This window comes from Psammomys obesus, unplaced genomic scaffold, assembly GCF_907164565.1.
Source record: "Psammomys obesus unplaced genomic scaffold, mPsaObe1.curated_primary_1811, whole genome shotgun sequence".
Classification (NCBI taxonomy): domain Eukaryota; kingdom Metazoa; phylum Chordata; class Mammalia; order Rodentia; family Muridae; genus Psammomys; species Psammomys obesus.
This window is the reverse complement of record NW_026596155.1, coordinates 2,455,451-2,469,754: the sequence shown is the minus strand read 5'-3', so window position 1 is coordinate 2,469,754 and position 14,304 is coordinate 2,455,451. Positions and strand designations below refer to the sequence as shown.

General features: G+C 46.0%; 1 protein-coding gene across 7 annotated transcripts in view; it reads right to left on the bottom strand.

Annotated features, from left to right (window-relative positions):
* Positions 1-13,582, bottom strand: part of Wdfy3 (WD repeat and FYVE domain containing 3) — a 215,502-nt gene extending 201,920 nt beyond the window's left edge. For 6 of the 7 annotated variants that reach the window (XM_055594634.1, XM_055594637.1, XM_055594636.1 and 3 more), the window contains exons 1-2: positions 13,385-13,582; positions 3,215-3,302 (exon numbers count right to left, since the gene is read on the bottom strand). In XM_055594634.1, the coding sequence (XP_055450609.1) occupies positions 3,215-3,302; positions 13,385-13,406 (110 nt within the window). In that variant the 5' untranslated portion in view covers positions 13,407-13,582. Of the gene's footprint in view, positions 1-3,214; positions 3,303-13,384 lie in introns of those variants that run through there. The other variant, XM_055594640.1, reaches the window with a different exon arrangement.
* Positions 13,583-14,304: the final 722 nt, after the last annotated feature.

Below are 14,304 nucleotides of genomic sequence, written 5' to 3'. Positions count from 1 at the left end.
GTCAGGGACACTGTCTGGCAGAGATTAGCCCTCTCCCCAGCCTGGCATGTGGCTGGCATTCTTTCAGTTGAGATCACTTGCTTTCTGAAAAACTTGGTTTTCCTTCAAAGACATCTAAACACACCTGTGTACAGCAAAGCACAAGGATTACCTACTGGTTTCTGGAGAAGGTAAGATTTGCTTTGGAACTAAAGCTAAACCTTAACTCTGCTCTGTAAAAGTTTGACTTTCGAATCAAAACTGGGGCAGAGGTGAATATTCATAAATGTGAGGTTCTCAGAGGCATCTCTTGAACAAGATAATGAGATATCCTAATTTATATTAAAAAACAAAAATACTGGGTAAAAAAAAAAAAAAAAAAAAAAAAGACTGTGGGCCTCTGTATGTCCTCAACTCAGCCTGTTCAGGCCTCCTGCTCCCACGTAGATCCGTCCACACAGTCACAGTCCCCTGAACCAGGGCTTTTGACATATGAGTCTAGACCAGTTTCTGAAGTTCCTCCTTCAGTGCATGCAAAGAACAGCCGAGAGCTGCTCCAGAGACGCCTGAGGCCCGTCTTCTCTGCATTTATACTGCCGAGAGCTTCCATTAGACTCATCTGTACTTGCTCGTCTTTTCTTTCCGACAGGCTCTCCCTACACAGTGCGGGCTGACCCCGCACTCTCTCCCTCACCGTGGCCTCCAGATGCTGAGATGACAAGTGTCCCAAACACTCCTAAAGAGGACGCAGTCTACCTTTCTGTTATATAAAGAAAACACAAAGCAACTTGCTTGGGCACATGCCTGATGCCCGACTAGATTAGGTCAAAGTGTGTGTGGGGGGGGGGAGACTTCCTCTTAAATTCCTCCTTTCTCTTTACTTGCCCACAGATCCCTTTTCTCAAACATTAGCTCTCCCAGGAGGCTCGGAGGCAGCCCTGGACACCTCATAACTATGTTAATACATCCCAGGGCTTTCGGCAGAGACCCTGGTTAAAACAACAGCCTACAGGGGGAACAACCAGCTCACACCCTTGACAAGGCCCTTTTTTTTGCTCCTCTCCCCACGTCAGGCAAAGCGAAGCAAAGCCCCCTCACCCTACATCAGGCCACCAGCGCGTGGCCATCGCATCAGATACTTCCGCTAAGAACAAAGCCATTTTACTGAGAAACAAGAACTCAGAAAATCCGCCCCAGAGAGACTGCTGAAAGGAGCCATGCTCTGACCTGGCAGAAGACCTGGCAGGTTTTCATTCCGAAGCTGCTGGGGTACTCTACAGGGACTGATTTTAACTGTCCTACTGATGGAGTCAATGAATACTCAGCTCTCTAGGTAAGCACGGGTGAAGGATACCAGACTTAAAATTCAGTGCAGTAAGGAAGAGCATGCAAATCTTGCATTATTCCTCAATAAGCCAGAAGTCAAAGGAAAAAGAAAAAAAAAAAAATTACAGGGTTTCATGGCAACAGATAAAGTTATGCTGAAGATTATCAACATTCCTAAGTCTGAAGTTATTTGCCTGCTGAGTGACATTAGTTTATCCACAGTGAGGAAGACCAAACCCAAGGCCTTGGCCCTGCTGGGCGGGTGCTCCACGGAGTGAGACACAGCTGGTCCTCCTGGGCCTCAAATGTTAACCACTGTTCCTTAAAGTTAACAAAAAATAAATTATAATTTAAAATTCTAGAAGTACCAGCAATGCAATTTTATCTTGCAACTTTCTTTTCTGATTATAAAAACATTTCACACTTGTCGCTTTCAGTTTCCCGAAATTCAGTATCTGAGTCCACAAATTCACCTGCAATTTCTTGAGCTCCCTCCCTGAACGTTTCCGTTTCCTCATGTGGTAGTGAGTGGAGACTGAGTCGGCATGTGCCATTCCACTAAGCTTTCTAGGTCTGCTCTCTGCTGGAAGGAGCACTGCCAGGCTATGACCTGCTTTCGGGAGGAAGTGGGCAGGTGGGTTTTAGAGAACAGGCTTTGAACCAAAGGCCAAAGGAAAGTTTGAAATGCCCCTCTCCTCAGCCTGTCTGGGGTTGACAGAGGGTGAGTATGCTCAGGCTGTTACATGGTGAGAAAACCTGCCATGAGAGTCTAGACTGAAACACACAGCCTGGGCGGGATGGCTGAGCGTGCGTGCCTCCATCACACACGGTAGGCTGAAGACAGCGAGAGGCCAGAGGCAGAAAAACACACCATGTGTGCAGATGACACACACGTGCACACAGTGTGTGCAGGACAGGGAAACACGTGTGTGCAGAGGACAGGCCCTTCGCTGAGAGCTGGGAACCTTTGTGCTTAGGCTCCTGGGACGCCATTGTGCAATCTGGCTGGGTTTCTGCCCTTGGACCTGTGTCTCTGGGAACACTCCTGCCCTTTCTGGGTAAAAGAACTTCAGTGGAGGGATCTTCGACCAGCAGAGAACGAACATGGCCGGACAAGCACCATCTTGGAATAAAGACCATTCCGGAAAGACTGAAAGCCCAGGAAAAGCCAAGCCGCTCAAGCTCCAGGAGTTAGAATGGAACACCACAGTGATGGCGGCTGCAGAGTCTGGATTCCCCAGCACCTTACCACATCATTCGCTAGAAGGGGGCACTCACGGTGGGCACCACACCACTGACTAAAGAGAACCATGCTTTGGAGCCCCAGGACATGGGCCCAGCTGCCTGTGTGGGCTTTATCAGGGCTCAAAGGCACATCCCTAAAAAGCCTGGCCTTCCATGTTGACTTTCGATCTTGTCTGGGGCTCTGGATGCTGGACAGAGGTGGACAGCCACAGGTCCCATCAGCAGGTCAGTGAGCTGACTGACTGGCGCTCTGCGGACGGAGTGCTGCCAGCCCACTTAGCTCCACACGGTAAGGGCCCTAACAACCTGCCGGGATTTCACTTCACGATGTTGGTTCATCAGCCTCACTGATGGTTTCCAGGAAAGGGATGAAGAAACGTTTCTAACCATGATTTTGTCCATTTACAGGTTGCCCACAATAAAAAATAACCAGTGATTTAAAGGCAGAATTGTCCCTGCAGATAGTGAGTTTCAATATGCCCAGTTTCAATGAGAACAGTCAATGCCCTGCAGAGAAAGCGGCTTTCCCCTGTTTACGAAGCTTCCGGCCATGAAGCACGGTTGGAAACCTGCCTTCTGAATCCCAGCTCAGCAGACATGGCTTGGCCTCAAGGATGCCATCCCCGGCCCCTTATCAACAGCTGTCCAACGTCCTAACACTGACCTGCCTCCGGGTGCTGGGCTGGCATGAATCTGCAGACAGGGGATCTCGGGCACTTGCTTCCTGGAGCACACGGCGAGAAGAGTCACACCTGTGGGAAAGGAAGGGACACTCAGGCTGTGTTCAGAAGCAGCTGACCCAGCACCTTCTGTGCGTCTGTCCCATCACCCGTCGTCACCCTTCAACATTCAACCACTTCTGACCTCCACAAGGTTGCCATGGTGCATGTGTGCACACTCGCACACACAAACACATGGACATGCATGCACAAACAGGCACACGTGTGTGTGCGCGCACACACAATGAATAAATAAAATGTAAAAAAAAAAAAAAAAAGCTTTTTAAAAAAGAAATAGACTGACAGGTTTTTTTAAAAAATCTGTGAAAACTAGGTGGCTTAATGTATTTGCCACAGATCACCCAGCTCGGCTTTAGTTAACGAAGAGACTGAGACCTGAAGAAGTGATGTGATGGCAGAGTGAAGACACCAGTGAGTGGCAGGGCCAGACCTAATGCCAGCTCTGCCCTTTGGGGCTGGCGAAGAAAAACACCACCACACAAAGCAAAACAAAACAAAACACAGTACTGCTCTGGGTGTGCTCAGTTACAGGTAAACGAGGTGGAGAGCTGAATGGATTTGTACAAGTTTAACCTCAGCAAATCCCCTCCCGCCCTTCACAGAACACAGCTGGCCATGGCACCTGCAGGTTATCTGAACGTTTTTCCTATTCGTGAGACTGTAGTTGAGCAGCAGAGCCCCAGCGTGTGGACACGGAGTCGAGGCTCCGGGCGTCTGCTCTAAGAACTTCCCATGGTTTTCACTGCCTCAAGTCTCAAGTGTTTGGGAATGAGTACCCGAGCTACTTCCGGTGAGCCGTCTAACTGCATTCTTACTCTGTGCCCACAAGACGTGCCCTCATCGTCAGCACTGGCTGTTTTCCTGCCTGCTGCTAGTTTGGGTCCTAAGACTTATTAACCTCTGTAATCGTAACTTGATAGCTCAAACAGAATCAGTCACTTATCCTTCAAACACCTATCAATGATAATCCAGTTGTGAGCATCTCATGTCATCACTGGGCTGGCTCCTTTTTACCGTTGTTACTCTTTGTGTTTGTTTATTTATCTGTTGCAACTAGGTCGCCTGTAGCCCGAGCTAGCCTTGAACTCCTAAGTGTGAGAACTATAGGCACATGCCACTATGTCAACCGGCTGGGCTGGTGCTTAATTAGAAGGTAAAGTTAGTTTAAAAAGGGGGGGGGGAATCTTGTCCTTAAACCTGATTTTGATCCCAGGCACCCACATGATGAAAGAAGAAAGCCAGTTCCCACAAGCTGTCCACTGACTGCCATACACAGACTATGGAACCCAGGTGCCCCTCCCCCACAGAGATACACAGTGTTACTTTTTAAAATGCTGTATCACATCTGCAACAAGTCTTAGTTACCTCATGTATCAGATGATAGACACAGACACAGACACACAGACACACAGACACACACACACACACATACACACACACACACAAGTTTACTGATGAAGAAGGCTAAACCAGCAACTTAATAGCAGTATTGACTTTAAAGGCAGTAGGGAAAAAGCAAGAAGTGATGACACCTGTCCTACATTCTGACTTTAGACTCCAGATCAACAATGTCTTATGTAGCACAGACTAGCCTTGAACTCATGACATAGCTGCTCCTCAGGCATCCACCTTCCCAAGTGCTAGGATTCTAGGAGTTAGCCACCACAGCTCGGTTACAGAATGCTGGGAATTCTGTAAACAAATCCCTGAAAACTATATCAATGCTAGGCAAGAGCTCTACTAACAGAATGACAGCACAGTCTTAATCATAGCTCAAATATATTATTGGTTACCTACAACAATTATTTGCAAATATTTAGTTAAATTCAAAGCAAAATAATAACATGAGTATCACCAGGCTCATGCCTTTAAGTCCTACTGAATGGAAACTGAATATACATAGTCTCCCTAATTCTTAGGCATATATTTCAGAGAAATTACGACATGTGGAACAGGAGACAAGTTCCAGAACTTTCCTAGTATATATGTGTATAACAGAAAAACAAAACAAAACAAAGATGATATTTTTAACCAAGGAACTAAACGACACTGGGGTCCGTTTACACACCACAGTATTGATCTGCAGTGAAAAGATGAATCACATCCATAGGGAACAGGGCCTTGGGAGGTGAAGGCCAGAACAAGACTTCAAGGTCAGCCGAAGCTAAAAAGCAAGGTGGAGGCTAGCCTGGGCTACATGAGACTTCATACAAACAAACAAAAACAACTAGGTAACTGTCACCCAACTCCAGGATATAGTTATTCGTACTGTTCCAAACTTTCAACCCCTGCTCTCTTTAACTGTGCACATCTATTTGGCCTTTATCATTACGTTGCTTTAAGTGTATTATATCTTTATGTCTCTTTTAACATGATGGTATTCCACGTTTTTTTATAAAGCCATAAAATGACACCAAACAGCTCTTTTCTTATAGGACTTTATATTTTCATTCAATATTGCATTCCCAGACTCACACATTCAATTTTCGTGATACCAAATTTATTCCCCACAATGCACTCAGCACTTATGCTCTCACGAGCAGTACCAGTTTCTATTCAGCCACATCCTTTCCCCTCCTTACTTTTAGGATATAAAATGATATTCAACTGCAATCTTAATTTGCATCTTCTTGCTCATTAACAATGCTAGTATGCAATATACTAAAAATAATAAATTTATACAATAAAAATAAATAGAAGCACATTTATTGGTTAATTCATGGCTTCCCTTTGGTGAAAGGCCTGTCCCTATCTTTTGCTCATTTTCTTGCTGAGTTATTTTTCTTCTTTTACCAATGCTTTTGGTGCTGATTATCTAGTTTTGCCAGTTCTGTGTGGCCAGGCCCAAGCAGGTAACAGTTAAGTAGAAACAGAAGCGGCAGGAAGCCAGGCAACTGGAAAGAGCAAGCTAGGGTGCCAGTGTTTTTCTCAATCTGTCCTTCTGAGTGCATGCAATGTACAGATATTGTTAAGTACAGACATAAAACACTATACAGGTGATGGAGCTTTCTAAGCTTTCATTTTAATGTAAGTTCCACCAAAAGAAATGCTGAGGAAATGATGTCAGTTCATTCCAACTGTGGCATACAACACAATTTCAAGGCGCCGAGTTTTAAACAGGACACAATTTAGACATAGACAGTATTTCCACTTTGACCCTTATAATTTACATATTTTTATGTCATGCTTTGCTTGCCTCTAATTTAGGATAAATCTGGCCCAATGTCAAAGGGTTGAGTATTTTTAAATGCACAAATGTTCATACATAAAAATCTGAATTTCAAAACTAAGTTACATAAGTTAGAAACAGTCACCTGGACTCCAGATTTAGCTAAACTGTTAACTATGCCTCTATCTCACTGTATTACTTAACACAGAGGTTCTATTGGGCAAAGTCTAAGAGGCTTAGAATCAATTAAATTCTTTATAGATTAATGAAAATAATACTATCTTTCAGTCTTTAGCAATTTCCAGGGGGTCTCTGAGTTTAAACAAAAGTGGACCATTAAATAATAAGAAAATGCTCATTTTCTGAAAGAAACTTTTAATAAGCCATTTTATAAGCTCCCATGGCTCTTCTGGGACACCTGCCAGATCATGTAATGAAAAGCGCCAAGGAAACAAACACGAGCCACATGGAATCCGCGGCCCTCGACTCGCCGACCAGATCCCATGCAATACGAGGAGAGAGCTGCGGGAGCATGGATGGTTCCCACCTCCCGAAGGGTTAGTCTAACCCCGTCACTGCAGATGTCAGCCTGCTGCTAAGCAAGAGCACTGCTGTCAAATCTCGAGCCTGTCTCCTGAGTCACCAACTTTCTCCTCCCAATAAACTGCTGGCAGGGCTCCAATTACTAGACGACAAACAAGCCTTTCCTCTACACATGCGTGCAGGCGATGGCCACACAACACAAACGTCCTTCTGCCTGCTAGGACCCTCCCATTCAAGGTGAGCGCACTCCACCTTTCTCCCCGTCACCGCGCCAAGGAACGCAGACGGATGAGCTCATCACCTACAGAGTGAATTCTGAGCGCTGTCAGGCCTCACCTCTCCTGGGCTGCAGGCAGCACCCGGCATGGCTCACTGCGCTCTGGCCCGCTTCCCCCTCCCTGGTGTGCACACTCCTGCTTTGATCCCATTCCTTGGCAACTCCCTTCCCATCTCCTTGACTGATGGCCCCAGTTCCCAACCCCGGAACTCTTACCCCCGCCCTCCAACTCTCCCTCAGCAAACGCTACTGACTGTTCCCAAAGTACATTCAGACTCTAACTACTATTCCCCCACACTGCTCAAGGTCTGTGTCACCTCTCTCCTGAGTTTCTACCGATCCCTACAGGCCTTTTTCATGACTGTGCTAAGGACGAGGAGGCCACCTAGCCTCCATCTTACAATGGACAAAACATCCTGTGTCACAGCGACTGCTCATTGCTTCTCAGTAAGAACCAGCATTGTCATAAGAGACCCAATATGACACTGTGCTTCTGACATCACTTTCTCCTTCTTCCTTATGCTTCTGGCAGACTAGGCCCATCCTGCCTCAGGGCCTTGACACTTGTTCTTCTGTCTACAGGCATCTGTATGAGATTATGTCTACGCAGCACTTACCACTCAAATGCATCCTGGGCAATCTTTCCCAGTCTTGCCTGCTATTCCTTAACTCCCTTCTCCGGCTTTTCTCAAACATTAACAGCTAACTTCTACACTTGGTTTTCCCAACCCTCCTCCCCCACCACATAAAAAGTAAAACCCATGAAAGCAGAAGTTTGTTTTGTTGGGTACTATGTCTTCAATGCCTAGAAAAGGAGAGAAGACAGCCATGACAGGCAGTTAATGAGCAAATGTGTAACTATTAGGGCAACAAAGAGTTCTAAACTCAGAAAACAAGATGAGACTTCTTAAATGTCAATTAATCATTCTAAAGTGTCTTTAAATTACAATCGTGAGGACAGCAGTTGACACAGAAGGCGTGACCTTAGCCACAATTGTAAAACACTGCCCCAGACTAAGGCTCTAGAATGGCTCACAGAATGGCTTGTTTTCCACTAACTGCTGCCACATCTGACAATGGGTGGCTTGCCGAGTCACACCACCAAAACAGGGAGAAATATTATAAAAATGTTCATTCCACACCCTGACTGCAGACAAAGAAACGGGGTCTTTGTAAGTGAGAACTCTCTAAAACAAAGGGCAGATTTTTTATTTTTTTTTTTTTAATGTTTTAAATATTTTGCTTGGAAATAATTTCAAACTTCCAGAAAAGTTACAAGAACTGTTTAAGAACAGACACACAAAATAATATCCAGCTTCATCTGGGTATTACTGCTAGTTTTTATTATTAGGCACGCATTTTGTTTTAGTCTGTGCTCCTCTGTTCTTAGCCACGCCCACCCTCCCCACATGAATCATCGGTGCCTCATGCATCACAGCCCTTTGCTTCTCCACTAGACTGCGCACTTGTGCGTCCCTCTACAGACGAAGCACAGCCATCAACTCCAGTTAATCTAAGTCCCTACAACACCTTTATCCAGTCCTCTCGGTGTGGTCAGATTTCTCAACGGAGCCAATAACATCCTCTCCATCTTCTCTCAGCTTGACATCTGGTGTAAGATCAGGCGTTGTATTGCTAGTTCATCTGTATCTTGCAGCCTTTAATGTGAATAAGGCTCCTGCAACAGCCTTAATAATTTACAGTACTAACTTACTCATAAAAGCCCTTCCCCCATGCTGCTTTTTTTTTTTTTTTTTAAGTATAAGGTTCCTGATTTAGGGTTTGCCTGATGGTTCCTCCTAATTTGGAGTCATGCCACTTAGGGCATAGATGAGAATGTGTCTTTTTTGGTGTCCTAACTGCAGTCACATGATGACCATCTGTTCCATATTGTTGCTGGATCTTACCAATGCCTAATTTCTTTCTCAATACGTGCAACTAAACAGTCTGCGTGTGGTGGGTTGAATAGGTATGGCCCCATAGACTCATGTATTTGGATCCTTGGCCCATAGGAAGTTGCGCTGTTAGGAGTAGGGGTAGCCTTGTTAGAGAAAGTGTGGGGGTGGGCTTTGCTGTCTTCGGTGCTCACGAATTGCCCAGTGTGGGCACGCAGTCTCCTGCTGCAGATCCAGATGTAGAACTCTCAGCTCCTTCTCCAGCACCATGTCTGCCTGCATCCCCACCATGATGATAATGGACTAAACTTCTGAACTGTACGCCAGCTCCAAGTAAATGTTTCCTTATAAGAGTTGCCTTGGTCATGGTGTCTCTTCACTGCTATAGATCCCTGACTAAGACAGGGGAAATAACTTTGGGAATGTCTGTTCCTGGTCAGGGTCAGGGTCCCCTGGTTTTGTTTTGATCCTTGATGCGACCAATCATCAGGAGCCATGCTATGGCTACAAGTGACGGCTTCCAGCTCCTGAACTGGAAATGTACTGTAAGAAAGAACTTACCCCCATGTGTTTGCTTACTAACAAGTTTATTATCAATTCTTGTTAATTTAATGTTTATTGTCATTTTTATTGATGCGTGTGCATGTGTGGGGACTTGTAGTATGTGTTAGATACACGGATACATACTGGTTTTAAAAAATGGATTACGCCGATGCCTGCAACTGTAATCTGCCCTGCAGAAGACTTATTTTTGCCTTCTCTATCGCATATTTGTACATCTCTCCTTTCTCGAGGAAACCGTTATTCCTCAACTTCAAAACTCAATCCTCAATGTACCTAAAAAGTCTCTATTTTTTCTACATAAGTGCAAAAAGTAAACATAATAGAAAGAGCTCAGAATTTTTATATCCCTCGACTTCCACTCATGCTGAGGATAAGAACGCAAATACAGTGTTGACAAGTAATTTAGATTCATTCTTTAAGTTAGTGTGGACACAGCACTAACTTAAAATATAACCTAGTTAACTTGTTTCAGCAAATTGGGTTTTCCAACTCCCATTCTCATCTTAAATGTGAGAATGAAAAGGCCTAAACTATATAAAAAGGCATAACTTTGAAGTGTCACTCCCTTCCATAAACCTATAACCCCATACTTCCCTTTTACTTCTTTTGATAAATTCAAGCAGGTATATATATGCTCATTTCCCTTTTTACTTATATAAATGATAGTGTGGCTGGGTGCAGTAATGCATGCCTGTAATCCCAGCACTCAGGGAGGCAGAGGCAGGGGGACTTCTGTGAGTTAGAGGGCAGCCTGGTCTACAAAGCCAGTCCAGGACAGCCAAGGTTACACAGAGAAACCCTGTCTCAAAAAAACAAAAAGCAAAACAACTACAACAAGACAGCATAGTCTCTAAACGTTTGTTTGTTTACACTATCCTACTCTAGTCTGAAGATGTTTATAAATCGTATTATCCAGCAGCAAGCCATGACACTAAAGCCAAACAGCAAAAGAAGAAATGACTAGAAACTTAATGCCCTGTGCACTCACAGATCAAGAGCTTTAAAAAAAAAAAAAAAAAAAAACATCAGCAAACCATAGCTCATAACATACATTTAAAGGTATAAACCATAAAAGAAAAACAAGGTCACCAGTCTTGAACAATGACAGCAGAGACCCAGCCCACAACAAAACCATGTAGCCTGGACTGCAGAATAAGACCTTGTCTCCAAAAAAAACAGCCAAACAAATTCCCCAGTGGATCACATATGTGATGGTTAATCTGGTGTAACTCTGAGACTCCCCTGCCATGGGGAGCAAAGCTGCAGACATCAAGTGGAGAGAGCTGCTTCTTACAGCAAGCAGCAAAGCTGGAGGGCAGGGCTGGCCACGCCGCTGGAACCCAGAAGATGGCATCGCCAGCCCCAGATGCTGGACCATGGAGCAGTGTAGTTCGGTGTCCGCCCTGGTGTGTTTAGGTTTAGCTTTGGCCCAACGTCTCCTTGCTACCCTTCTCTTATAGCTGTTTTGAAACGGCAATGTTTACTCTGGGCCATGGTACATAAGAAGCACATCACCTGTTTGTTCATTTTTAAAAGGGACTCACAATTGCAGAGATCGGCTTGAGTCTCAGAAGAGACTTCTGAACAGTACTGGGATTGGCAAAGACTGTGAGGACGCTGAGGGCGAACTAAGAGAATTTTACATCATGAGGTTAAAGCAAAATTTCGGTGGCCGGGGTGTAAGGATACACTATGGAGTGTCAAGCTGACAAGTGGTAGGGCTGAGAGCGCTGAGCTTCACTGCTATCTTGGCTGGGCTAAGAATCACCATGAAACACACCTCTAGGTGTGCCCATGAGGGTGTTTCCAGAGAAGCTGAACTGACTTGGCAAGACTCGCACTGAATGTGGGTGGCACCATGCCAGGGGCTGGGTCCCAGACTAAACAAAAAGGGAGAAAGGAGAAAGTCGGCTCTGGGGTTCATCTGTCTGTGCCCAGCTGCAGCCGCAGTGTGGCAAGCTCCCACTCCTGTCATCCTGCCTCTGACTTCACCAAGAGTAACTTCCTAGTCTTTAAAAAGCACTTACATAACTAAGAAGCATTTGTAAAACATGTGACAAATTGCTCTTCGGCACATATAACAAAATACCAACTCAATTTAAAAGAAAGCAGGCGTGTATTTGGTGTGTAAGTATGTAGCAACTGTCATCTGCACATGGAACCTGCAGAGACCAGGGGTCAGCAATGAGTGCCTTGCCCCTTGTTTCTCTACCTGTTTACTTATTTACTTAGAAGTCTCCCGCTGAATGTGTGAAGCTTGCCGATGAGGGTAGACCAGTTGGCCAGCCTGCCCCAGGGCTCCTCCTGCCCTTGGCTACACAATGCTGGCATTACTGCCCATGTTGCTGCGCCTGGCCTTTTTACGCTGGGTGCTGGGGACCTAGCCTGATGCCATACGCCCGGACTGTAGGTGCTTCCACAAGGAAACCATCTCCAGTTCTAAAAGGAACAAAACACTAACACATAAAGACACAGAAGGGAAATGTGTGCATGATCTGGGTGGCCTGCCTCCCCCGCCCCCAGCCTATTAAGCTGCCACTGCACTGAGTCTCGGGAGACCAGGAAGAACCCTCCGGAGACTGAAGAACTGACCTGGCCTGCTATGGACATGGCCCTCACAAGCCAAAACAGTAGCAGAAAGCAAGTTATTGAATCTGGAGCCAACTGGTTTGAGATTTGTGAAGACAAGACACTTCAGGGCTTCAGCCACCATTTACTTCTTTACTGATCACTAGAAGATAGCAAGGACCTCCCATCTTTCTCTCTAAATACATCTGCCTTTCCCTCCATCATACAGGTACAAGCTGGCAAATTTTAAGCTGTAAAATACCAAGAAACCATCCAAAGGAAACTGGACCGTTTACTGCCCACATATTCTGGCTCTGCTCCTGGCTATGGTACCTCAGCTTGCATTTGGGCCTTCTTCTACAAGAAAAGCTACATCCACCCTGACTGCTTGGCACAGGGTACTCAGGAGCACACAGCTACAGAGGGAGCACTGCCAGGAGGCCCAGGCCTGCCTGGGCTAGACAGCAAAAGCTTGTCTCAAATGACCATGACTCAAACCAGCAAGAAAGATGCACTGACCTGTTTTCAAGTGTAAGCAGTAACAAAACAAAACAAAAAAACACAGGGTTATCAAAGGGATGTGTTAACCAATTCTAGGAAGGGTGTGTAGCTTTTTATTTCTGCTTCTTTGGGAATGGAAAGAACAAAGCGCACAAAGAACAAATCTCAAGGCTATTGGCCACATACCACATCTCACAATCCTGACTCTGGTAGGGGCCAATACCTGATCTGAACAGGGGCAATCCAACTCATTCTTTTCATCAAAGCAACCCTAAAGGCAGGGGATTCTAAAAGTTATATCTCAACACTGCTGCCTGCCCAGTGTGGAAGCACAGACTGAGGCAGGAGAGCAGTAACTCCAAATCCATCCCGGGCCACAGAGTGAGACTAGGTGTCAACAACAAATAACTCCCGCTAATGCCACCCACCAGAGAGACAGCAGCTTTTGCTCCTCCTGCGTAAGCTCCACGTGTCTGCCACCGATTCCCTGTGTGGTTTCGTCCCCTCCGAGTGCAACCAAAAGCCCCGGTGCGGCTCGTGCAGGGAAGTAAAAGGAGGCGTGGAAGCTCACACTTACCATGCGGTGTCCTAACCAGCATGCCTTCCCCCTGCTTCCTGTCACTCCACACTGCAGGGTCGCCTCCAGAGCTGGGCCATCAGGACCTCCCACATCCTCCTATTCTACAAGGAAGCAATCCAGAGCAGAGCTTGCTTCTGTCTGCAAGCGCCAGTTCCCTGCTGAAGACCGTACTGGGAAGTGTCAGCACTCTCGGAAGTCTCGTGATGCCGAAGAGTGCCAGCAGGGCAGGAGGATGGTCACTGATTAACCCCGGAACTGATTTTACCCTGAAAAGGCACTTTACAGGGAAGAATGTCAAACCGGAACTGCTCCTCCTCCGTGCTCCCTGTGGAGGATGACGAGGGTATCTGGCCCTCTCACTGTACTGCTGTTGCCTGCTGCTCTTTCCCTACCCTAACCCTGTTCATACCTCAGTTGTTCTGAGCAAACTTCTGGTGTTTATATTTCTGAGAACCTACTCTGGTCCCTGTCCTGACCCTTCCTAAGGCCAGGACTGACTTTCAATTACCTGTCCCAATCCCAAAGAGGGGTAAGCAAGCCATTACCCAGAGCCCAGGACCCGTGGACAGTGCCCAGCTGGTGGCCATCCACACAGAGACTCAGCTGTGCTTCTGTTCACACAGCAAGGACTCACATACATCACTCACATAGGTCCCATGTGTGTCTTCACCTGCATTTCCAAGAACAAGAGGCTGAGTTCACCGCTCTCACTCAGGGCTGCCCCCCTAGCAGCCGAACGCTGCCAGACCAGCTGTGCCAAGTCTCAGTCAAACCCGTCCAGTGAAACACCAGCATCCCACCAGCTCGGAAACTACCGTTCTGGCCAATAACAAAGACAACAAGGCCGTAATAAGAGCTGACAAGTAGGTAAACGTGCAAAATTTACAACCAGATAAACAGAAAGGAAAAGAAAACAA